The following is a 26,637-nucleotide window of genomic DNA, read 5'->3' as shown; positions in this document are numbered from 1 at the left end:
TTCGTCCAGCTAGAATCATCTTATGATCTACATAACCCAAAAATTATATCAATCAATGATAACAGCAGTCGATTTCCATTTTTTTTCATAATTTGTTGCACACAAATATAATTAAATAACATTTATGGTAGATTGATTTGCTGCAACATTGCTGTCTATTTAAACCCAGGATAGTTTATTAAATTAAAGATATCTTAAGCCTGAAGAAGGGTCTCGACCCGAAACGTCGCCTATTCATTCTCTCCATAGATGCTGCCTCACCCGCTGAGTTCTCCAGCATTTTTGTCTACCTTCGATTTTTCCAGCATCTGTAGTTCTCTCGTGAACATTAAATCTAATATAAGCTGTTTCCACTTTATTTTTGCAAATGCAGTTAAGCATGCAGCATGATCCATAGCCTCTGAGGGACAATGTGCAGATCCATTTAGCTGGCATCAGCCTTCTGCTCCCTAGAGTGCAAAACAAGTTGGTATTTGGGACCAAGAAGGATGCCTAGTGTGCAGTTTGGGACTGAAAAGCTTTGTACCAAACTGGCTATTGTAATGTTAATGATTTCCCTTCCCCCGGACACAACAAAAATATATTTTATTATCTCCACCAATCACCATTGAACTCCCTGAAACCATGTGTTTGCATGAATTGAGCGACATTCATATATTTGAGGCCTAATCTTCAACTTCTTCTCACGGTTCCAAACTTATCAGATATTTTTTTCAAATGTATGATGCATTTAAGGAATTTATTTATCTTGCTGATCTAAACTTGTGAAAATAAGATACACTCAATAGCTTGCTCAGCTACAGTTAAACTTCAATTGCAATTTTATTTAGCTTGTTCCCGTTACTTGTGCAGTTTCTCCAGATTCACAAGTATTTTGTTCTTGTATGTTAATATACTACCACATATTTTCAGTGGGGTATGGCTTAAGCGAAATATAACATGCAATTTTGTAGTGCTTATTCTATAATCTACACTTCCTGGAGTGCAGGGTCAGTGAATGTACTTTGCAAGTCATTTTGCTTTGATTTTTCTTTCCTTTTCAGTTTAGTTTAGGAATACAGTATGTGGACAGGTCCTACGGGCTACTCTATCCACACCGGCCATTGATCATCCATTCACACTTTTGGTCTGTAACATTAACTCTGTTTTATGTAAGAAGGAACTGCAGATGCTGGTTTAAACTGAAGATAGACACAAAAAGCTGGAGTAACTCAACGGACAGGAAGCATCTCTGGAGAAAAGGAATTTGTGACGCTTCGGGTCGAGACCCTTCTTCAGATTCTGTTTTTGTCTGTTTCCAATGCAGCCTGACCTGGGATTTCCAGTCTGCGATTTTTCTGTTTTTATTTAAAATTTCCATGTGGTTTGGTCTTCTGATCTTTATGAAAATGTCATCATCAAAGAGTGCCAAAAATACAGTCAATGCACACTGTGTAAATAATTGCTATTATCAACCATAATGGCTTTCTCTCTCTGGTGAATAATGAGCCTTTAACAAGATTGCTTTCAGTAGTCCTTGAGTAAATTGCCTATTACCTTGATTATAGCTTGCAACATAAATGCAGGCTATGTTTATTCGATTCATTACATTGCATTCTGATTAGAGTGGTTCATATTCCTAGGCTTTTCAGTAAATACCTTTTAAATGTTCAGTTTAAAGCATGGAGAGTAGGGAAGATGATTGCTGGCAGCATCGAGTCATACTGCATGAAAACTGGTACTTTGGCCCAACTCAACCATGCCGACCGAAATGTCCCATCCAAGCTGGTCCAATTTGCTGGTGGCTAGCCCACATGTCTCGAAACCTTTCCTGTCCATGTATGTCTAAATGTCTTTTAAATGTTATTCTACCTGTCTCAACAACTACTTCCGGCAGCTTCCATCCGCCAATCATCCTCTGTATGGGAAAAATTGCCCCATTATTGTTCTTATCTTTCTTCACGTACTTTAAACCTATGCCCTCCAGTTGCTTTTTCCTCTACTCCGGGAAAAGACTGTGCATTCATCCATCAATTCCCCTCATAACTTTATACACCTCTATAAAATAATCCCTCAGCCTTCTACATTCCAAGGAATAATGTTCTAGGCTGCCCCATTTTCTTATAGCTCAGGCCCTTGGGTCCTGGTAATATTCCCTGCAATCTTTTCAGCATAATGTCATCTTTCCTGTAGCAGGATGACAAACTGAACACTGAAAACTGAACAGTGTGGCCACATTAACATCATATCTAGCTATGATGTATAATTCCCAACTTCTATACTCTAGTCCCTGACTGATAATGGGCAACATGCCAAAAGCCTTTTCACCAGTACTAAATCTTGGCTCCACCACGCTACCTAGGACCATGCCAATCACTGAAGTGACATACCAAAATATAACACTTCACATTTATCTGAATTAAACTCCATTTGCCATTCCTGAACTTGCTTGCCCAGCTGAATAGGGTGCCTTTATAATTTTTGATAGCTATTTTCACTGTCTACTATACTAATTATTTTAGTGTAATCTGCAAACTTACTAATTCTGATCTAAGCGGTTGATATTAATGACAAACAGCAATGGATGCAGCACCAACCCGGGGCACACACTAGTCACAGCACTCCAGTCCGAAATGTAACCATTTTCCACCTTCTATTTCCTACTGTGAAGCCAATACTGTAACATTCTTGAGTGGCCTACCCTGTAGTATTTTATCAAACGCCTTGTTGAGGTTCAATGGACAACATGGATGGCCCTGCCATCATTAATCATCTTTGTTCCTTTGTCAAAATAAAACTCAGTCAAATTTGTTGGACACGATATCCCCCGCACACCACCGTGTTGACTATCTCTAATCAACTCTTGTCTTTTTAAATGCGTGTATATCTTATCAAGTAGGATCCACTCTAGCAGCTTCCTAACCACATATGTTGGGGTCTAGAGTTCCTAAATGTTTCTGTGCATCCCTTCTTAAATAGAGGCACAACATCAGCCACCTCCAGTCTTCTGGCACCTCACCCATATCTAACGATGATTCGTATATCTCGTCCAGGGGTCCTGAAATTTCTTCTCTAGATTCCCACAGTGTCCTTGGATATATCTGATCAGGCTCTGGAGATTTTTCTGCCTTTATGTTTAAGGACATTCAGTGCCTCCTTGACTGCAATATAGACTGTCCTCAAGGCACTCATTAACTTTTCCAAAAGCCTCAGTCTTCATGTCTTCATGATTTCTGTTAACTTTTTGAGCTAGAAGTTCTGATGCCATCATAACCCGCGGAAGATCAGAGTAACTACATAAACAAGATCCTAAATATTCATTCAAAATCTGCTGATTCAACATAACTAAAAGAATCAAATCATTTTAGTTTGTTTGTGAAAAGAAAGTCCTGAAACCTACAAGAATTAAAGGTAATCAAGGACCCACCACTGAATTTCAACAAATTCATGGGTTAGCAGTGCAAATGTTTCATTCACAGATTTTGGACTTAATGGCTTTTTTGCAATAAAAAAATCTGCAGGAGGAACCATCGGAATGTAAAATGTTTTGAAATCTTTGGTTTGCACAGGAACCACATCTGCAAGTAATGGGCACATTGGCCAATTACAAGGTCAACAAGCACAAATCCAGCCAGCACATCCTCAGCATCTACAACCAAGTCCACAGGCACATCTGTTACTCCAACAACAGTACTTGCTACAGCAACAAACCTATTTCCAGCAGCAGCAAATGTTTCAGACAGCTCAGGTATGCTCACTCCATTCTCGTTTTCTTTCCATACAATCACCTAAAACAAAGGCTGCATTGTGAGTATCCCTGATTTTGAACTCAATTCGCTTGACTACAATTTACTGTATTTTCAAAAAAATCCTAAAACCATTTTTTATTTCTTGTTGCCAGACTTTGATCAAACATGCAAAATTTATCCTCTGGCAGAGGATTACTTTTGAGACTGGCCATATTTTGAGGATATGTGCATGTTCTATCTCTAAATATGCAGGAATATGTGTTCATTCAGCATGCATTACATAACTTCTCTGCGAAATCACAATTATCACTTGATTTATCCTGTTCTTTGCTGAAAAATTGAAACCACTTTCTGCAGGTGAACAGTCTCATTAATATTTGAAGCTCTGCAGAATTTACTTGATTAGTTTCATTTGTTCACATGTTGCCTTCTTTTGATGGTTTAGTTTAATCAATGAAATTTCATAATCACTGTGCACTCTTTGCTTAATTCAGCATGTGTTTCTGCAGAAGTTTTTATTTTGCCTGTTTTCAAGTATGAATATACTGTGCCTCTTTTTGCTGCACTCAATCCTTAGGATATGGTCTTTGCTGCTTGAAACTCATTTTGATCAATACTTGTGCCAAGAACTGCAAATGGTAATGATGTTATTCTGTGTTTACATTCTTGGTTGCCAGATTCCAGATGCTAATCCTTACCATAAAGTAACTTGCTAAATTGACCATCATTCTCTGAGTAATCTTGTTGCCAATTTCTCAAATGCTACTTATTTTCATTTAAAATCCTACAACAAGTGGGTTTTGCTGGCAAGACACCATTTATTGTGCATTCAAAATTGCTTATGAAAAGATAGTGGGGTGCCACCTTGAATTGCTGCAATTGGTCTGGTTAATTTTCTCCCAAAGTCCGTTGGAAAGGGAGTTTTGGGAACTAAAACTAACCACTGTGGAGGTACAGCACTATATTTCCATGATGTGTGACTTGGAAGAAAACTTGCCAGTGGTGGTGTTTGAGGCACATGATGTCTTTTTCTCTTTGGATAATAAAAATCACGTTTTGGAGATTCTATTTGAGGAACAGTTTAGTGAGTAGCTTATAGATGGCATATACCGTAGCTATGATGCATCATTGGTGGAAGGACTAAATGTTTAGGGTGGGCTCTTTCATGCTGTCAAATTTCGTGATCGTTAGAGCAGCACTGAACGAGACGTCTAGAGAATATTCCAAAAAACAGTTGTGCAAAAGTATCTCGACAGGTCATGCAGCATCTTTGGAGAACGTGGATAGGTGACATTTCGGGTCTGGGCCATTCTGCAGTCTGAAGAAGGGCTCTGATCCAAAACATCCAATCTGAGGAAGGAACTGACCCAAAACGTCACCTATCCATTCTCCAGATATGTTTCTTGAGCTGCTGAGGTACTCCAGCACTTTTGTCTCATTTTTACAGAATAAAGTTGGCCTGTTTCTTTTCTCCTTGAAGGGGGAAAATTCTACACGCAGTGAAAACAATTATTATATTCCTACTCAAGTGCTTTGATCTCGAGGGAGTAGTGTTGCTCATGCAACAAATAGCAGCTACCCATCATGTTGAGGTTTTAAGATCTTTATTTAAAGATAATCTTTTTTTTGTACCCAATTAGAATAATATTTAATCTACATTGATTAGGCAAACACATGTACTGCAGAAACACCTCGGCCAAATAATGAGGATATTATAGCTTTGGTTTTGTACTTTGCAGCTCCTTAACTTGTTCCCTCTGAGAAATATCTGTGTCAACTGAATCTGCTACTCAAACGATGCAATGTTCCTATTGACTGTTAAGATTAAGTTGAATCATTTTAAAATGGTACTGAATTAAAAGTGGTCCTGTTGATCCTGATCAAGTGTGTATAATTTCTCAAACAGGCTAAGAAACATATAAACATAGAAAATAGGTGCAGGAGGACGCAATTCGGTCCTTCGAGTCATTCATTGTGATCATGGCTGATCGTCCCCAATCAATAACCTGTGCCTGCCTTCTCCCCATATCCCTTGACTCCACTAGCCCATAGAGCTCTATCTAACTCTCTCTTAAATCCATCCAGTGATTTGGCCTCCACTGACCTCTGCAGCAGGGAATTCCACAAATTCACAACTCTCTGGGTGAAAAAGTTTTTTCTCATCTCAGTCTTAAATGGCCTCCCCTTTATTCTAAGACTGTTGCCCCCGGTTCTGGACTCACCCAACATTGGGAACATTTTTCCTGCATCCAACTTGTCCAGTCCTTTTATAATTTTATATGTTTCTATAAGATACCCTCTCATCCTTCTAAACTCCAGTGAATACAAGCCTAGTATTTTCAATCTTTCCTCATATGACAGTCCCGTCGTCCCAGGGATCAATCTTGTGAACCTACGCTGCACTGCCTCAATCAACTGCTTCTTGCCTACTCTGCTCCACCACCAATTAAAAGTCACGTTTTGCTCTCATGTGTGTCTTAAATTTTAATCTTCATCTTTTAGTGCTTGATTTGGTATATTTGTAATAGCTGTCCTGAATCAGTCTTTGGCTCAAGATTGTGACATAATTTGTCAAACATTTTTGAGGTTGCACTTAATAGAGAAGAGGCTGATTGCATAAAATTATATCTTTGTCTGGAGCAGGTCATGCCTTGCAAACTAGAATGAGATTTTAGAGGATCAAACAAAGGTGATTGAGGGGAGGGCAGTGGATTTTGTCAATATAGACATATTTGACAAGGTCCCTCCCGGGAGGCTGATCGAGAAGATTAAGACATAAGGGGAAAGTATACAGTTAAAGGCAAGAGCATTAAGAACATTGATGTCCAGAGGGATTTTGCGATCCAAATGTATAGCTCCCTGAAAGTAGCCGCATGGATTGATATGGTATTCTTGCCTTCATTTGGGGCATGAAGTATAAGAAGTCATGTTGCAGCTTTATAAAACTGGTTAGGCTGCATTTTTAAATCAAATCCATGCTAAGCAGCAATCACCCCAAACATTACCACTATCCTACACTAGGGACAATGTTACAATTTACAGAAGGCAATTAACCTGCAAGCCTGTGCGTCCTTGGAGTGTGGGAGGAAACCGGAGCCCCCTGGCTAAAACCCATGCGGTCACAGGGAGAACATACAAACTTACCCATGCGGTCACAGGGAGAACATCCAAACTCAGTACAGAGAGCTCCCATAAACGGGATCGATCCCGGATCCCTGGCATGGTAGGTCAGTAAATCTACTGCTGAGCCACTGTGCCACCCTTTGTTTTTGTTTGGAACATCAGAGGTTGAGAGGAGACCAAATAGAAATTTATCAAATTATGAGAGGCAGATAGCCCAAACGGTCAGAAATGTTTTTCTTAGGATGGAAATGTCAAATACTAGAGGGCTTTGCTTTGTCAGAGGGGGAAAATCAAAAGGAAATCTGTGGGGTTACTGTTACATAGTGGTGGGTGCCTGAAAGAGGCTACATTAACCCTACTATCTCAACATAAGATAGTGTGCATGAAGACTTAAGTTGCAGTGGCTTACTTACCAATGCCCATGTTGTACCTGCCAAAGTAAAATTTCACTTTTAATTCTGAATGGGTGAGACAGGCACTTGCCTAAGATGGATCAGTTTTAGTTGTTCAGATTCATCACTTCCATTAGTTCTCACGGATGATGATCGGGATCGGACAAATGCTTATAATTTGCTTCTTTATTCCTACCATTGAACGTATTTGCTTTGAAAACAAAATACGTTGTAGCTCCAGTAACAATACACTTTTGCTGTTTCCTTATTCCAGACTTAGATTAACAATGTGTCCCAAATAATAATTGATTACTATGCAGACTTTGTTCCTCAGATGCTAGAAATTTGCTAATATGCAGCTGCCAATTAAAACCATATCACAATGTGTTATGTTTGAAACATGAATAATATTTATTATTGCTACAGTTATGGAAGCCACCTTGTAAAAATTGTTATTGCTGAAAATAATTTTTAACCTTAAATTATATAAAATCTGTACTGTATTGAAACAGCGCTTCCAAATGATCCAGCAGACTCCGCAGCAAATGATGCAGAATTACTACCTTCAGCAGCAATACGCAACAGCCATGCAGCAGCAAGCACTTTTGCGGCAGATGATGGCACAAGGATGCATTCAGCAGCAGATGACAATGCAACACCCACAAGCTCTTGTAAGTACTTCAATTTTTTTTTTTAATTGCAAACCGATTAGTAAAGTATCTAAACACTGAAGACTGAGAATCGCACCTTTATTTCCAGGACTTTTCTTCAACATCAGCATCAACTTAAAATTGTATAGCAAGTTTAACAGATAAGCTTTCCCAATTTTTAATTTTTTTTTGTAATCAGAAACCAAATGGATTATTAGTCTGAACAAAATCTGCCACAGGTGGGCTAAGAGGAAAATTGTGAAGGGTTTTAACAGGAAATATAATTGGAAAAGGCTTTAACGACTAAAGACATGGTTCCCAATAATTGGAAAAAGTGAAGAGAAGCATACACAAGAGACCTATGATTAGTTGGAGAGGAATAGTTGCAGGAATACGAGGTTTCAAAACTATTACTGTAAATGTAGACTGCAGAGGATGGAAATGATGTATGTGACTTGATTTTGTTGCAGCTGCATTGTTCCAAATTTAGTTCAATTGCCTTCTCTGTTGTGTGTTGATAAACTAGATGCGTTATGGGGTTATCATATGGTTCAGGATTTAATTAAAACATTTCAAATTGTCAAGGTGCTACAGTGAGATTTAAGCTAATGTCCAATAAGTCAAATGTTGGTTCAGACTTGTGGGTTTAAAGGAATGGAGGGGAGGCTAAAATTTAATGATTTTTGGATAAGTGCGGCGTTTGAAATGGAATCGAATGGCAGTTAAGAGTGGAGATTTTGAGAATAAAACTGATAATTAATGTTAATGAGGATTTGAACAATTTGCCTGTTCTGCTCATTTGTAATGTTCAGTGTTCTAATACACTATTGAATAAGTTTTTCCCCCATAGATGACGTCAGCAAAGATATTTAAATAGCAGCTTTCACATCACTTTTGAGTTCTTCCAAAATATTTTAGAATCAATTAAATACTCGCGATGTAATTACAGTTGAAAAGTAGGAAGTACAACTATTACGTGGACAGTAAGCTCACTCAAACAGGAATGTGCTGGCAAAATGTTGAATGAGAACCAAAATTGAGATCGAAATATGGCAAGAACTCAATAGTGCTATCTGATCTCTATTGCCTAATTGAAGGATTAGATGGGAACTTGATTTAAAATGTTAGCTAAAATTTCGCCAGGAATTGCATTATGGATGGAAAAACATTTTGTAGATAAAGACTTTAGGGGCGGCACCATGGTGCAGCGGTAGAGTTGCTGCTGCCTTACAGTGCGAGAGACCCGACTTTGATCCTGCCAATGGGTGCTCTCTGCATGGAGTTCGTACATTCTCCCCATGATCTTGTGGGTTTTCTCCGGATGCTCTGATTTCCTTTTACACTCCAAAGATGTACAGCTTTGTAGGTTAATTTTCTCTGGTAAAAATTGTAAATTGGCCCTAGTGTGTAGGATAGTACTAGTGTATTATCGCTGGTAGGGTGAAGGGCCTCTTTCTCTAAACTAAAGTCAAATGCTAATCTTGCGACTAACGCCCACTTCACTCAAAATAATTAACCAGAAAACGTACGTTTCATGATGTGGAAGTGGGGGCAAATGCTTGAATATTTGGTCTTCGCCTGTCTTAAATCACGTCACCTTTCTCTGCATAGGAAATGATCTGTTTCTAGTTGAATCTTTGAACTATATTTTGTTTGTTGGGGAGTCTTATGAAATATGAGATGAGGTGTTTACATACCTTTGTGCTTTACTTCTCTACACGGTCTTAACCCTACCTCTTAACTGTTAACATGCCCTATCAGACATGTTCCCCTTGTCATATCCATGCCTCTTTCATCCTCTTTGACCGCTAAGATGTTTTCTCTTTCCTGATTCTGACCAAGGGTTTGGCCTGAAACATCTGTTTCTCTATGTACAGATGCTTCCTAACCTGCTGAGTGTTAACAATATCTTCCGTGTTAAATTTCCAGAATAATTTGTGTTCCACTGCCCTCTAGTGTACAAATAATATAGCAATTTATAGTAAATGCAAAAGGCTGTTGATCTGACGCCTGTGCAGTCTTTAAATTTCAGTGTACTTTTTCCACTTGTGGTTGTGGCATGTCTTTTTTTATTTTTATTATTGTATTTTATATTATGTTATTATTGTAAACATAGGAATGTGATTGTGGGAAAGCAGGACCTAACTTTCTGGGGTATAGATGTTTTAGATAGGATGGAGGGGGAGTTGTATGACTGATTAGGGAGATGGATTTTGTCCATCAAGCCATTTGAGGGGAGCATAGTAACAAGAGAGTGGGATCACATTACTGTGATCATAATGTAGACCATCCCATAGTCAACAGGAATGAGAGGAGCAGATGTAAGCAAATCACAGAAATCTGCTTGAACAATATTAGAGGGGCATTTTAGTTTTCCTATCATTGACTGGAATTGTCAGTGCTAGGGCCTTTGATGGGGTAGAAGTTATTGTGTATCCCAGGGCGGGTGGTGGGGGGGGGGGGGATTAATTTGTAGCATTACATTTAAAAAAAAAATTTTAAGGAGGTAACTGATAAGTTGGATGAAGGGAGGACGGTAGTATGTATTTTCTATATTGCTCTACTAACTTTTGACATGATCCCACATAATCTGGCGAGAAGGTTAAGGCACATGGGATAGCGGTTAATTGGATCCAAGTTTGGTTTGGTGAAAGGAGGTAAAGGGCGATGTTGGAGGGCAGCTTTACTGATTGGAAGCCTGACCGGATGGATGCTGCAATATTTGTTTTTTTTCCTGATATATTAACAACTTAAATAAGAAAGCAGAATGAATAATTGTTGTTTAAGGCAACAAGAGGATATAGATCAAATGGAAAGGTGGGCAGAGCCTGATAAATACAAGGGGAAGATAGATACAAAGGTAGAGTAACTCAGCTGGTCAGGCAACATCTCTGGAGAAAGGGAATAGGTTGAGACACTTCTTCAGACTAACCTGAAGTTCCTTCATACCCTAATACAAGGTGATGCATTTGGGAAATAAAATAAGGGTAGGACATGTATAGTGAATGGTTGGGTATGACGAAATGTTGATAAACAGTTCTTGGGGTTCCTGACGATGGCAACAGAGGTAGACTGGGATGTTTACATTTATAGATTTTGGTATAGATTATAAGAGTTGGGATATTGTGTTGCAAATTTACAAATCCATTGTTAGCCCACTCTCAGAGTATTGTTTGCAGTTCTGGTCACCACAGCAAAGGAAGGATGTGATTGTGCTGTGGAGATTCATCAGGATGTTGCCCTGGATGAAGGACTTTGTGGGGAATGTTTGGATAGGTTGGTTTTGTTTTCCCTCGATCGAATGAAACTAAGGAAGAAGTTTTATAGGGGATCTGAGAGGAAAAGTGTTTTACATGGTCTGGTAGATATTTGGATCATTGCCAGAGGTGGTCATGGAATCAAATACACTCATGATGTTCAAGAAACATTCAGGCAAGACATAGAATTTTATCAATCTCATGCGGAGAAAATGGGAGCAATATACGTGGACAAAAAGCATGGATATGGTAGGGCAAAGGCCAGTTTTTGTGCTGTACGATGCAATCTTTTTTCAGATCAAATATTTTTGACCTGGTTAGGATATTGAATACTAAAATATACAGCTTCAACCAACTAATACCAATTATGATGAGAGTAAATGCTATTCAGATTATTTGAATTTTATTCATTGCTTTCAAAAAGTCCTACTTGAATTACTCTCAAAATAGTTTGATGAACAATTTGTAATTTACAAATAATATTTTCTCAAGTTTAATGTGCTATTCCACAAATTGCAATATAATAATGTAATGTAATTTTACTATTTCAGGGCTATTATTTTTATGTACCAAGATGTAATAGGTGCACAACTAGGTATTGCTGCATAAATCCACCAGTTGAACATTTACTTTTTTGGGGACAATGAACGGTTTTAAGATTTCACTACTCTGGTTACCATAAACTTGTTTTTCATGGTCAGTCACTATTTAAAATCAACTCCCTGTAATGTACTAGGTGTTCTATTTTTTAAATGCAGACTTCCAGTGTTAAATATTTTGCTAATAATCTAAACTCTGCAACATAACTGATTTAAACTATTAATTCAATCAAATACCACGTTTCACCTTTTTGTATGGTTAAAATGCATTGGGGGAAAAGTAATCACCTTTCCAACATGCTACCATAATCTTTAATTATGTAATATGCACAGTCAAGCAGCTCTTTACTGACAACAACTTTTGTTTGTGCTACATCTGCCATTTAAAAAAAAATTGTTCTGATCCATGCTTAATTGTATTTTCCCAATGTTTGGACTTTAATTGAGTAGAATTTTGATATATCTTTGGAAGTATTGTACAAAAATAGTGACGTGTGTTCTACAAGTTTTTCCAACTAAATCATACTATACACAAGTGCAACAGATCCTTTTCTGGAACAGCATGCAGAAGGTCACCATGTTCTGATGCCAATTTTCAACTTCCTAGTCTCTGAAAAGTCCGATCTTGGCATAAAGAAATATGCAATGTCTTACATTCTCATTTTAAGGCCTGGTTGCATTGGAATAAAGGTCGGTACACTGCATTCTTCCGCACGGCTACCACAGGCTGTGCTTGATCTGTTTCCTCAGCTGCTGTAGGACCTCCCATGTCATCTCTGCCAACGCCACGACCCGAGACCACTGCAACCATACCTTCTGTCTCCTCCAGCAGCTGCTCTTCTACTTCCATGTGCCTAGAATGTCATGCCCCGAGCTGATCATTAAACTTTAGGGCACATTCAGAGGGTGTGGGAGGAGAGTTTGCAGTCCGTTCACAGCTGCTGCCATGACCATCCTCTTGCATTACATCATGATGTTGGGCTTAGGAGCCCCTGGATGATAGTTATTAAGGCACAGTCCCTTGTTTTTCTTTTGTAACTGGCTGATATACTCTCAAAGCAATTGAGAACCTCAGATTGGAGTAAGGAGAAGTTAAAGGCGTCGGAGAATACTCCTGCCAGCTGGCCTGCACTGGTTCTGAGGTCAGAACTCTGGGGACTCTGTCCGGGCCAGTTGGTTTCCGCAGATTTACTTTCAGGAAGGCCAAAGTGATGTCTGCTACAAAGGTTGTGGGTACTAGTGCACTTGAGGAATGACCCTGCTGACCTGTTTAAAATGGGCACAGAATGCATTAAGCTCATCAGGAAGGGATGTGTTGTGACTTTGCCTAACTTCGCTTATAGCTGGTTACAGCAAGCAAGCCTTGCGACAATTGACGGGATTAATCTGAGACTCTAGCTTGTTCTGGAATTGTCTCTTGGTGTCCTTGATGGCTTTGAGAAGGTAGTACCCAGATTTATTGTATGTCAGGATCACCCAGGTGTGTATTGGTTGATTGATTGGCTACCATAGTCGAATTGTAGAATCTCAGGAAGAGTTGATTTGAATGTTGAAGGGCAAATTTGTGGGAGAACGGGATTGATCTGAAAATTAACATAGACTTGATGGGCTGAATGGACATCTATTGTGAGGACAAAGTAAATATAATACTGTCTGACAGTGACATTATAACTGCAAATTGAGATATTTTTACATAGAGACTTTCTTGGTTAATCCATTCATCAATATATAGAAATCATGAATGTTTTTAAGAGTGGCTTTTACCTTTGTTTTAATATTTTAATATCAAGTCCAGCAATTGTTTACCAGTTAATGTTAAGTTAAATGAAGATTTTGGAAAAGAGCACAGCATTAGTGGAAATCCTAGTAGTCTTCGCAGACATATTCAAACGTAATTAAGACTCTGCAATTTGATTGACTTGATTGGTGTGCTCAATCCCCAACCTTGCCTACTTTTAAAGCTGCCATTTGCATAACCTTTTGTAATTTACTTGCAAAATAGTGCTAAGTATGAAATTATATATTTTTCAAATTAAAATAGTAAAATGCTCAAAAGATTGGCAGCAAGCTGACCTTGAAAATAGGATATTCTCTTGTTTCAATATCTCCAGCTTTTGTCCAATTAAGTGGGTAAATTGACAATACTTAGTAGGACTGTTGGTGTTAAGCAAAAAGCGGCTTCCAGTAATGTTATATGGAATTAGAATTTAACCTTTTTTCCAAAAATAGTTTCTAGCTGTACCTAATTTCTGAAGTTTTAGCATGCCAAAGATTATCTGAAGTAGAAGGTGCTGTATTTTGGTGTGGTGGGTATGGAGTGGGGCAGGAGAGGTTAATGGTCATAAGAATTGGGTATTAAATAATGTAAGTTATTCTTTTGCACTGGATTTTAGATTTGCTTTCGAGTTTCGCATTCAGTTCTCTGCTGAGTATAGTGTGAAGGATGTCAGCAATTTTCTCAGAATTCTTTGTTGCCTTGCACCCAAATGAATAAGTAGATCATAATTGACTTGTGTACATTTACAGACATACATGCAGCAAAAGATTCAAGTTCACCAAGCTCCACCTCAGTCCCAGCAGACAGCTAAACTATTGTCACTAACGCCGCCATCATCACCGAAAGTACAACGAGCTGGCCACAGGAGAATTGTCAGTGACGTCCCTTTCAGCAGTGTATTTGGAGTCCCTGCCAGTCATTCCTCTCAACAACTGGCGGCTGCTGCTGCTGAGGCAAACCTTTATAAATCTAAGTGAGTTCATTGCAGTACCTGTGGTTAAAGTTGCACTTTATGACGTTTAAGTGGATGTAGAGGATTCATCACTTTCTGTGCAAAATGACATGTCACTATCTTGTAGGTTTGAGAATGCTGACAACGTCGACACTATAAAGTGGTAGCTGTTAATGCATTGGAATCAAATGCTAGAATAAAAGGATTTGCTGTTACAGATTATTTTTTTCAAAATCCAGTAATCTCAAATATTGCAGCACAAATGTTATAAATAACAACACAGTAAACCCTTGTTTTAACGGACCTTTATAACTGATTTTGTTTATCACGGATGGACCTGCCAATAACACAGCCAGCTTGCACCACCTCACTGGCCACTTACAGCCCCAGCATATGTAGCCACTCCTGGTTTTCAAGGTGCACCAGCGCGCCCTTCACCCACCTCAGGATCCAGTTGACGCAGCTGCTGTTGTGGTACACGATGTAGCCCCTGGTGACAGCGCTTTCTTCAGGTCGCTGCCACCGACAGAACGCGCTCAGTCACCGTAGGGCTGCCTCGTTTCTCGCCGGCTGCCGCTTTCTCCAGTCAGCCGTCACTTTATCTGCTCCCACCACCGCTGCTGCTGCCTCCTCCTCCTCCCATCGCTAAGTCCATTCCACCACCCCTCCACCCCAATGCCGCCTCTCCGTTCTCCCCTGGACTTTCCAATATGCTCTACCTTTCAAGATGTCGGTGATTGCAGGGCAAAAGGAGGTGGGGGTGGCAGTAAAGCGAGGAGAGGACAAAGCAATGGTCAACTGGAAGAAACGGCAGCAGGTGTGAGGGGAGGGAGCCCCGCGGTGACTGAGCACATCCTGTTGGTAGCAGCGTCCTGAAGAATGTGCTGTCCGCAGGGGCTACAATGTGAGCTGCAATGACAGATATGCCATTTGGACTGTGAAGTGTGTGACGAAGGGCTTACTGGTGCAGGCCAGTGGCATCGATGCCTATTTTTAAGGTGAAACAACAGTGCTAGAGTAACTTGGCGGACTGATTCAATCTGATGGGTTACCTATTCATATTCTCCAGTGATACTGCCTGACCTGCAGAGTTACTCCAGCACTTTGTGTCCTTTTGTGTATTTACCATCATCTGCAATTCTTTGTTTCAACTGCAAACAATAATAAAACCTTACTCGGTTATGGTGGACAATGGGCAATAACGCACACCAGTGGTCCGTTATAACAAGGGTTTACTGTAATATTAATATAAATAGAATTTGTTTTCTGCAAAATCAATTTGGATGTACTATTGAAGACGATTTGCATTACAATGGTCCAGCAGTTGTGGTAGTCTATGATGTGAGATCACTTCCTGGTCATCTGGTGGGGGAATTCCTACACCCTCCCCTAAAGATTGGCCTATGATAAGACTATTCAAAATGTTTACCTGTATCCACTGGGATGTCATCAACTGGTAGTGTAGCCAAGTCCATTTTAGATTTGTCACACAAAAGCAGAAAATGTTTTCTAATTAACTATTAAACATTATGTAGAGATCTAACTAATGATTTGAATGTATGTATTGTTTAAAGGATTTGAAATGTTGTAAATATTATAATGGTGAAAATCTTAATTTAAAATATTAACACATTACAGTTCACCAAAGCATATTGATTACGAGTGCAGGTGGCTAGGCAATAATTATCAGTTATTATATCTCACTTGGACCTTGAGTATTTAGATGTAAAATTAATGAGGGGGTTTCACACCTTTGTAAAAAGCCTCAATGTATGTACTTTCAAATGAATTCTATAGCAAGGTACATGGATAGTGTTGCTGCACCACTGTGGCACAGAATTAAAAAGAGCAACCTTTATTAACTCTGAGCTCCACTGCTATCTGTGTAGAATGTGCATGTTCTTGCTATGGCTGCAAGAATTTCCCCAGGGTGCTCAGATTTCTTTCCAATCTCAAAGACATGCTGGTTGGTAGATTATTTGGCTACTGTAAATTGCCCTCGTTCAGGGCTGTGAAGAGAGGTTCAGGGGGACAATTGAATAGAGAGAGAAAAACAAAAGGTTACAGAGAAGTAAGTCTGGCAAAGGGATTGATGGAATTGCACTGAAATGCTCTGGGAGTTGGCAGATAGGCCGTATGATGACCCACGTCGTAAGAGAATATGTCCACAGCAGCAAAGACTGCAAACAGCACCACCTTTTGGGCATGCTGGATCATAGGAAGCATGGTTAGGATTACCTCACAAACATGTGCAAAAATCCCATATTTGCTGTTGTTGCAAGGAATAATGTCTGTGGTAAAACTGACAGTGTTCCCTTCTTTGCTACTGCAAAGTTAAGGCTAGAATTTCACTTTGATTTTACAAAATTATGCTTTTGTGATGTGAGAAATTAGTAGGTGATAACTTTGGTTTTCAATGATGGCCTGTGCACCCAGATTACGAACTTGAGTTTCCACTTTGGGACATTGCCTTTGCATTTTGAGGTTTATATTGCCGCCAATCCTTGAATTTTGAAGGGAATCTGTTCCTGGAAAACATTTTAAGCAACATTTTGCAAATCAAAAAGGCTGGACACCGTGCACTCCTGGGACAGAAAACAATGTGCCATTTGTAATAATGAAAAAGCTTTAAATTAAAGATGTACCCCAAAGTGACAGTGGTGTTATAGCAAACATTTGTAAATAGCATGTTTGTAAATAAATTAATATTTGTATAGGCAAATCTCTTATAGAGCCATAGATTCCTGTATTTTTACTATTTTAATGTGGATTCTTCTATTGTAGGTCAGCATCCACAAGTCCTGCAGGATCACCCAGAACTTCACAGCAAAATATTTATAATCCACCAGATATCTCCAAGTGGAATCCATTCGGTGATGACAATTTTTCTAAGCTAACAGCAGAGGAACTTCTAGATAAAGAGTTTGCCGAGCTACGAAAGGGTGGGTGTGTTCTGTAATTCTGAGGTGGGGCATTCTGCTTGGGCTTCACAAATTGCTTCACGTGATATCTCCTTGTCCTCTGCATGCCACAGGGCAGATGAACCATGAGTACTACATTGGGTAGTTATGGCACTATTCATGTTTTATGTTATAAGCTTCATTTGGTGGCTTGCCATCTTCAGTTAAATTGAGTTTCCTATCTGTGGGTGGAAATTTAAAAAATGGATTGATAAATTGGAGATCCCCTCTACATGGAACTTAAAGTCCTACCATGTTTGTCCCAGCCATGGTGTCAACCTAACTAATGCTATCTGTGTGCACATTGTTTGTAGCCCTCAGTTCCCTGCCTGTTCATCATGCCGATCTAAAATGCATCTTAAATGTTGCTATTGTATCTGCTTCTACCATATTGCTTGCCAGCACCTTCCAGGCATTTCACTCTGTTTACAAAAAAACTTGGCTCATACAACTCATTTAAACTTTCCTCCCTCTCATCGTGAAATTGTGCTCTCTTGTATTTGACATATCCACTCTTGAAAAAAGACTATCTACCATTTCTATGCCTCTTGGAATTTTATAAACTTCTGTCAGCTCATCCCTGAGCCTCCAATACTCCAGCAAAAACAGTCCAAGTTTGTCCAACCTCTCCTTATAACTGATAATCTCCAATCCAGACAACCTCCTGGTGAATCTCTACTCCACCCTCTTCAAAGCCTCCACATCCTCCCTGTAATGTGGCGATGGGAACTGTACACATTCTCTAACTGTGGCCTAACTGAAATTGTATACTGCTGCAATGACTTGCCAACATTTATACTAGATGCCTGACTGATAAAAGGCAAGCAAGCCATATGCTTTTTTGCCACAGTACTTGTGTTGTATGTTCGGATTGTTCATGATCCAACGTCAGGTTTGCTTTCCTGATTTGAAAGTTTCTCAGTGCAGCAATTTAAGAATGCTTTCACTATATTCACACCATTGCCTTGCTGATTTACATAAATACTCAATAAGTTGTTGAAGTTATTTAAACAGCACATGCTAACCAATACTTGACTGAGATTCTTCTCAAGTACGTCTGCAATGGGTGGGCGTGCGAAAATGTCACTTTGCAATGTTGCCAATTCACTGAAATCTCACCAGCCTCTCTTTTTAAAATAGGAATCAAGAGTGATCCACAGTAACTAATCACTTGCATTAAAACTGTCCTGACAGATAAAGCTGCAGAACCGAAGAAAGTACCATTTGGCAATGTCGCTCCAGGTTTTCACTCTGGCTTGGCTATGCCACAAACAGATATGTTTGGGGCTTCACCCTTTGCATCTGGGGCAGGTTTGTATTTAAATTGTATGATTCATTAGTTGTAGATTGGTTGGAAATCGGTTTTTATATTTACAAATCTGTATTTTTTTTTTAAAGTCATGTTGAAGTAATGGAAACATGCATTAATTCAAGTGAATTAATTTGGTGGAAAATTCTAAGCTCATAAAAACTTTTGAATGAATTGTACCAATTTTTTAATGAAAGTCTAATCACATATGCAGCATGCCTACTGAAATGCACATAATTCTCTCTTCCACTTCCTTATACTATTTTCCTTCTTCCTGCTTTGTAAGAAGCAAAAATATCAATGGAAACTATAGACTCTAGTTCATCAGCAACTATTCCTGATCCTTTAATACATGTGCCACTCTCTAACTTCCCAGGTAAGGATCAGTAAATCATGGCGAATTTTTATTTTCTTTGAAAAAAGTGTGCTTCAGTAAATTCATACAGCATTCTACAGATATAGAATAATTGTGAATATTTAGTGTATTAAACCTATTGATTGAGTGTTTGGCAAACTTGATGTTGTGTTTTGAAATATAGGCCTACAGTCAACGGGAATCAGAGGAACAAATATGCAAGGATATTGCAGAGAGTTGTTAGAATAATAGTGATTAGGGCAGAAAATGTTAACTTTCCTTTCTGTAGACTGGGCCTACTCTAGTGTTGAGGGCTTAGATGGGGTGCAATTTACCTGTTCGGGAAAGCTATCAGGCAATTTATAGAGGGCCCAACTAGGGAGAGGGATAAGCCTAACCTACTGCTGGGAATAGGGCAGGACGAGTGACTGAGATGCAAATGGGGGAGCACTCTGGGACCAGTTACCATTAGTTCTATTAGTTTTTAATTAGTTAAAGAAAAGGACAGAATTGGTCCTAAAGTTCCAAAATGGGGTAAGGCGATTGTTGATAGTATTGGATAGGAGCTTGCAAGTCGATTGAAATAAGTTACTTGTGGGTGAAGGGATGTCCATCAAGGGGGAGGCTTTTAAAATGTGAGATATTGAGAGTTCAAGATCTGCAAGTTCCTGTTAAGAGTGAAAGGCAAGGCTGCCAGGAATAGGAGTAAGAGAACACTAGAATACGAGATATTGAGGCTCTGGTCAGAAAATAAAAACAGGCACGGGTGAGGTACAAGCAGCTGGAATCCATAGGGGAGTATAGGGGATGCAGGACTAGTTGGGGCAAAAAAATGGACGAGATAGTTTGGGCAGAATGGATTAAGGAAAAACCAAAGAGATTTTATATGTATATATCAAGGCAAATGAAGTGACTTGGGAGAAAATGGAGCCCTTCAAAGACCAAAGTGGACATCTGTGTAGAGCCTCAGGTCTCACCGATGTAGAGCAACTGACATCTAGAGCAGCGGATGCAATAGATGAGGTTGGAGGAGGCGCAGGTGAACCTCTGCCGCACCTGGAAAGACAGCTTGACTCCTTGAATGGAGTCAAGGGGGGAGGTAAAGCGACAAGTGTAGCATTTTTTTGCGGTTGCAAGGGAAAGTGCCCAGAGAGGGGGTGGTTCGGGTGGGAAGGGACGAATTGACCGGGGATTCTGAATTTAAAGGCGTGTGTTTTAAAACCTCTGTACCGTTGGGAAAGGAGGGAGTTACAAGGATGAGACTGGTCCTTGATTATGCTGCTGGCCTTGCCGAGGCAACAATAAATGTAGATGGAAGAGAGGTTGGTTTGTGTGATGGTCAGGTACTATAATGTTTAATAAGGCATTTGGACAAGTACATTTAGGGGGCTTCTTCTTCTTGCATATGGCGTGCACAGCCTAAAGTTGTAGGACAACTTGTTCTATTTTACCTTATTTGATTGTGCACGCCGGGTTGATTGCATTAGTCAAAACAATGCAGACCACGTGAAGGTTGCAATCTTCCACCCCATTAGGGGGCTATGAGTCAAGCACAGGCAAGTTGGACTAGATTACATGGGGCATCTTGGTCAGCATTGACAAGTCGATTACATGGGTCTTAAACATGGGAGTGTATAAAGCATTTGAAAATATAATTGGAACCACCATATTATTTTCCATGTGTAAGAAGGAACTGCAGATGCTGGTTTAAATCGAGGATAGACACAAAAAGCTGGAGTAACTCCGCGGGACAGGCAGCAGGAACAGGTGACGTTTCAGAGCAAGACTCTTTTACTTCTGAAGGTTCTCGATCCGAAACGTCACCCGTTCCGTCTCTCCAGAGATGCTGCCTGTCCTGCTGAGTTGCTCCAGCGTTTTGTGTATTTATACTATTTTCCAAATCGACTCTACCACTGTGCCACAGTGCCGCCCTAATGGAATTTGCACGGTCTCTCTGTGACCACGGGGGTTTCCTCCGGGTGCTCTGGTTCCTCCGATATCCAATGATGGACAGGTTTGTAGGTTAATTGGCTTTGTAACGTTGTCCCTGGTGCGTAGGATAGTGTTAGTGTCGGTGCAGACTCGTTGGGCCGATGGACCTGTTTCTGCGCTTTATCTCCAAACTAAAGTTTAAAAAGTTTACAGGGTGTGCTACATGCACGGTCTACTGGTGTTAAAGGGAGTACAAGAAACAGGGCTCTGATCAGTTCAAAGAGAAGGCGGTGACTGGATTTTCAGAGTTGTACTGCACCTCGAGACATTAATCAATAACATTATTCAATAACATACAAAAGACAGGTAAATGAGAGAGCAGGGCACAATTACATTTGTATGATGCCATGGGAAAGAAGTGGTATAAATCTTGAATTGGGCCAAAATTGTCTTGCTAATCTCAGAGTGATCACAACTGATTACACAAATAATGTACAGATGTTTTGTGTATCATGCTGAAGGTATAATACATTTCTTAACATTTTATTTCTGCTGTCAAACAGTTGACCTGCTGATTTGTTTTGGGAATGGTAAGGAAATTCTTTGTCTTATTGTGTCAAATATAATAACATTGGAATATCAGCATGATTCAAACTGCATGACGTACATTCCAAAGACTCTTTAATGCATACACTATAATACATTGACTGGTAAAACTATAATTGTGGTTAGAATTTTCAATGTTGTATTCACTAAGAATATATTTATTTTTCAATTTTCTTTTGGGAGAAAAATACTTTTTCTTTTGCATAAAAACATAAATGAGCTGCAGTATAATTGTTTACAAAGTTTGAGTCCTAACTCTTAAAATTGGTAGATGATTTGACAGGTCTAATTGCTGAGTCCATTGAATGATACATGTATATATTCAGAAGAACATGTCCCACCCCAATAACGAGCAAGTGACCAGTATAAAATTTTGCATAGCTGCCCATTGTTGACAATTACAGAAAAGTTACCACAATGTCACCACAAAACACAAATGCTTCAGTGGAATTCCATTCATACACGTTGCTCATTCATTGTCATTGGGAGGCTAGATGTTCTCTGCAGGTGAAGTCCACAAGCTTTAAACCAAATCATTTTTTTATGACTGGATATTGATTTCCTTATCTTAACTGGAGGAGTTCCCCCTGTTTACATTCTTGAAATTTTGTTGAAAATTGAATGAATCTGTTGATTAGCAATAATGAATAATTATTATAATAATGATTAACAATAATTACACAGATGCTTTGGGCTATTTTCCCATAATAGACCTGGATCACATATGACCCTAATCCTGTTACCTGAATTGATAACAATTTTTGTTAAATTCTGCTAAACACTAACATTTTATAAAATTAATATTTGTCCTGCATGTACTATTGCTGTATTTTTTTACTTTTCTGTCCTGCAGCCTCACCTGAATCCTCATGCTTTTTCCTCTGCTATTCCTATTGCACCTTCTCAGATAACTCTACCGGGCGTAACTCTGTTTCAAATCCCAGAATTCCTCTTCCTTCAGCTGACAACACTGAGCCTTTTAACCCTGCTAGGTCTTCTAATCAAACTGGTAAGAGGAAAAGTCAGATGATTTGATTTTATATGGAGTATACGATAAACACTGGGCACAAATTATTTTTGAGGTAATAAGGAAAAATGAAATCCAGAAGATACTTGCAGATGTTGATGATTATTGTTTGAGTTACAATAACCACGTACCAAAAGGTTACCTAAATCAAAATACAAGTGTTTTTTTTAGAAAGGAGGGTTGTGCAAAGTTATTGCTATTAATGAAAAAGAAAGTGTTCATTATATAGGTTGACCAAAGGTTATTGCATCTTGTTACAGAGCTATTGTTAAACTACCACAGTACTTTGTACATTCAGTATCAGTGTTCATTTTCCATTATTCTATCTTTCAGTCCACTTTTTGCCATTTCTTCCTCTCTCTGTCTGGTCAGCATCTTTATATTCCATTTTGATTTTCACCACATGACCACTCCCTCTACTCAATTAAAGATTCCATTGCCAGTGATGTGAGTGTACTTGGGGAAACCAATCACAAAATCCAGCCATATGTTGCACTGAAATAATTAGTAAAGTTTTTAATATTTTTTACTTTTCCAGGTGATCATTCAAAGAACCGCAGTGGGAGTTCAGAGAACGGTCTTCCTGAGTTAGCTAGATCTTTACTCCTTGTGGATCAGCTTATAGACCTTTAATGACACTCCCAATAAACTATCTGCATTAAAATGATCTGAACCCTGCAGTAGAAACCTCAATCCAAAGAAAGCATGGCAAAATCAGTAGCGTTATCTCCGTTGAGAGCAACGCCAACCAAGACATGATTGTAACAAGATGCAATGGAGATGCTACTAAAAGTAAAAGACTGTTCCATCAAGGCTTTCCTTAATCTTCCACCTGCCTGTGCGCCTTTAATATGCATATACTAGAAAACAGCTTGGACATTCTTCCAATTTTCAAAACCTGCTGAAATCCTCTTGTGTTGAAATGCTACCCTGAAGGACCTTAGCTCGATATACCTCAGCATTTTTTAACTTTGTATGTTATAATTACATTGCTGCAGTGCCCTTTACTTTTGCAGAATGATCAACTGATTTGGAAATGAGCTTTAGCTTCTTTAAATTAGTTTTTGGTTTGTAGCTTTAGAACAATTAATACTGCTTGGATTCTACTACTGAGAGCTGTAGTGGCATTGGCATCTGATGTGTTATGCTATGTTACAATTACTTGACTGATGTGGAAACCTGCTGCTTGCTTTGCAATGTAATGCTTGAATTGCTTTGCCTTAGTTTGCATTGAATAACTATGTTCTTGTTATTTGAGCATTTTTGATTTTATCTCTTTCTGTTAAGTTACTTGACTTTTATTTTTGCTGCTAAGAAAACAAATTATTTTTTAAAAACGTACAAATTGAATGTAGATACCAGGATTTAGCCAGTTCATTTTAATTCCCTTTAGTTATTTCTTAACTTGAGAGGCCTGTTTTCTGTGATGTGCAGGCACACGAGTGAACTGCCATACAACCACACAGGGCTAGGCAGCAGTAAGTATGAACGGTCAGCGTTTGATTACAAAAAAATTGCCTTTTATTTGCAGTGAAACACTATTTTCTACAAAAGATACCTAACTATGGTGATCAGTTCATTTCTAAAATGTCTGTTTATATGCTCACGATTTCTAATTCTGCTTTTTTGAATTCTGTTTGTAGTCACATTAATGAAGGGCTTGGGTGTAACGAGACTGAATCTATTGTACAGTTGTTCAATGAGTAAATAAATAAAGGAAATTTCCCTTCAGCTTAATGTGTGGAATCTGGCTTACAATTTGGTCCATCCACTAGACTTAGAAGTGGTTCCATTTTACACTAACGTTTTTAATTAAATTTAAAAAAAATTAAATAAAAAAAAAAAAAAAAAATCAACATTGATTCACATTTCATAATATCATTAACTATCATAGCTGTAAACAAACACCAAAATAGAAGATTAGTCATCTAAATAACCAGGTTATATGTATCCAAATCAGGTGGTGAGCTGCTTCATAATGTCATAGGTAACTTTACTAATTTAATATATACATAGCAAAAATAAAGTTACAAACCCTAAGCTACCCGTAAACATTTCCAACAGTGAAGATAATGATGGAATATGTCTCTAATGCGAGGACTGTTAGTATGCATCTCTATGCGCAATGTTGACTATTTAATACATTGAATTTGTGTTGACAGGGATTTCAGAATATTAACCTGTGCACTGTATTTTTCATTGTGTTTAAATCTGGCAGGTAATTGGCTTCCCTGTTTATCAAGCAGCCATTACTGGAATAGTTGTGTTTCTCTAATTATTTTTAATGTCCCACCTAGTGTTGAATAACTGCAACCAATGAATGACTATAACATGATTATTTAAAAAATTGTAAATAAATTTAAACCGTTTCACGTTTACATTAAATTGTTTTCTGTTTTATTTTTGGATGCTACTGATGCTTGTTTAAAAATTTAGTTGTGGAATTTTGCTTTTTATACTTTGAATGCAAGTTACGCATCTTTAGTGAATTTGATTTTGGGAGTACAGAAACTATTCCTATTGGAATCAATCATTTTGGGAGTATTAGCTTTAATTAGTTTTCTATGGGATTTGCTAATAAGGTCAACATTAATTGTCCTTGGACAACTCAATCGAATGTCCTGAGCATATATGACACCAATGCTGGTGTGTGAGGAATTTCAGACTTTTGACCAAATAGCAACAAAGCATTGGCAACACAGTCCAATATGAATACTGTGCTTGGCAATTTACAAATGTTCCAACATGCATTTAGTACCAAACAGTTTAACTGGGCTATTTTATTTCAGTGCAAAAGACATTTGCTCTCTTGAAAAATCAGGTTACTGCTATTGTCATTCATTTATTTTGATTCCCAAAGAAAAAAATATTTAATTTGGAACTTTGTCAACTAAAGGACGAGATGAGAATAGGATGAGAATTGCATTGATATTTTGGGAATGTAAAAATGGATCCAAATGCTGCCTTGTAGAATGTTGTCTCACACAGAACTTGTGTTCACTATACAAAATCTCCCATGCCCCTTGTTAATAAGACTGCAGGATTGCATTCAGAGCATCACTTCTAAGCTGATCATTTATGTCAGGTAATGTAACTTCAAAATATACAATGTAACATCTTGACATTTTTTTTCAAAATGCACCAATTATATGGATCAATCCATATGTCGCATTAATTCGTTTAAAAAAAAATCTAATTTGATTATTTCTGTATTCTGGAATTTCCAAGGAAGATTAAATTGAAATTAAAAAGACTGGTAAAGGCTCACATTGCCCAAAGCAGATGCTATCTACAATTAATTATAATGCCAAGCAGTCCCACAATCCACGAGAAAAAAGCTAACCTAGCAACTTGACCTGAAAATATTAAATTCAAATAGTACAAACTCCAGTGTATTTAATCAAGTGTGGTTGTTGTGCCTTTTTGAGTCAGCATTTCAATTTAGCTGTGTTGATGAGGCTTGAATTTTAAACTCCACTTGACAAAAGCATATCATTACGTTAGCTGATTAGTGTGGCAGCAGAGCTATCCTTCAACATGTTAAAATCAAGGTCTTGTTTACAACTTCTCATGGATCGGGATGTTAAATGTTACAACACAATTCAAGGAACAATGGAGTTATTGTAGCCAACATTTCCCCTGCAGTTGCCAAAGACTTGATTGTTGTGCTGATCATTGAGGGTTCTTTCCTTGTGGGAAATTGCTGCTGTAATGATATTTATAGGTACTGTACTTAAATGTAACTTATTGAACACTACTTTCTAAAGGATTTAAATTTCTGTCAAACGTCCAAGAAATGGTAATGTTCAAAATATTTTTATGCCACTACTTTAATTGATCTTTCATCGCAGTGATTATCATTTAACATTGAATCACTGCGGCACCAGTAATGGGATGGCCCAGACTGATTGTATGGCAGTGGATGAGCTGCTAACCATGTGGGATGCTTTGCCCTAGATAGTGGATACTG

The 26,637-nt window shown here is 38.6% G+C and overlaps 1 protein-coding gene across 12 annotated transcripts in view; it reads left to right on the top strand.

Annotated features, from left to right (window-relative positions):
• Positions 1-26,637, top strand: part of LOC116966505 (AP2-associated protein kinase 1-like) — a 58,175-nt gene that overhangs the window by 28,733 nt on the left and 2,805 nt on the right. For 2 of the 12 annotated variants that reach the window (XM_033012811.1, XM_033012818.1), the window contains 8 exons: positions 3,549-3,727; positions 7,756-7,914; positions 14,276-14,499; positions 17,263-17,420; positions 18,633-18,749; positions 19,034-19,123; positions 21,598-21,624; positions 22,548-22,649. In XM_033012811.1, the coding sequence (XP_032868702.1) occupies positions 3,549-3,727; positions 7,756-7,914; positions 14,276-14,499; positions 17,263-17,420; positions 18,633-18,749; positions 19,034-19,123; positions 21,598-21,624; positions 22,548-22,649 (1,056 nt within the window). Of the gene's footprint in view, positions 1-3,548; positions 3,728-7,755; positions 7,915-14,275; positions 14,500-17,262; positions 17,421-18,632; positions 18,750-19,033; positions 19,124-21,597; positions 21,625-22,547; positions 22,650-23,205; positions 25,046-26,637 lie in introns of those variants that run through there. The other 10 variants (XM_033012819.1, XM_033012813.1, XM_033012820.1 and 7 more) reach the window with 10 other exon arrangements.

Source organism: Amblyraja radiata, chromosome 37, assembly GCF_010909765.2.
Source record: "Amblyraja radiata isolate CabotCenter1 chromosome 37, sAmbRad1.1.pri, whole genome shotgun sequence".
NCBI lineage: Eukaryota > Metazoa > Chordata > Chondrichthyes > Rajiformes > Rajidae > Amblyraja > Amblyraja radiata.
The sequence above is the reverse complement of the archived record's forward strand: the minus strand, read 5'-3'. Positions and strand labels throughout refer to the sequence as shown.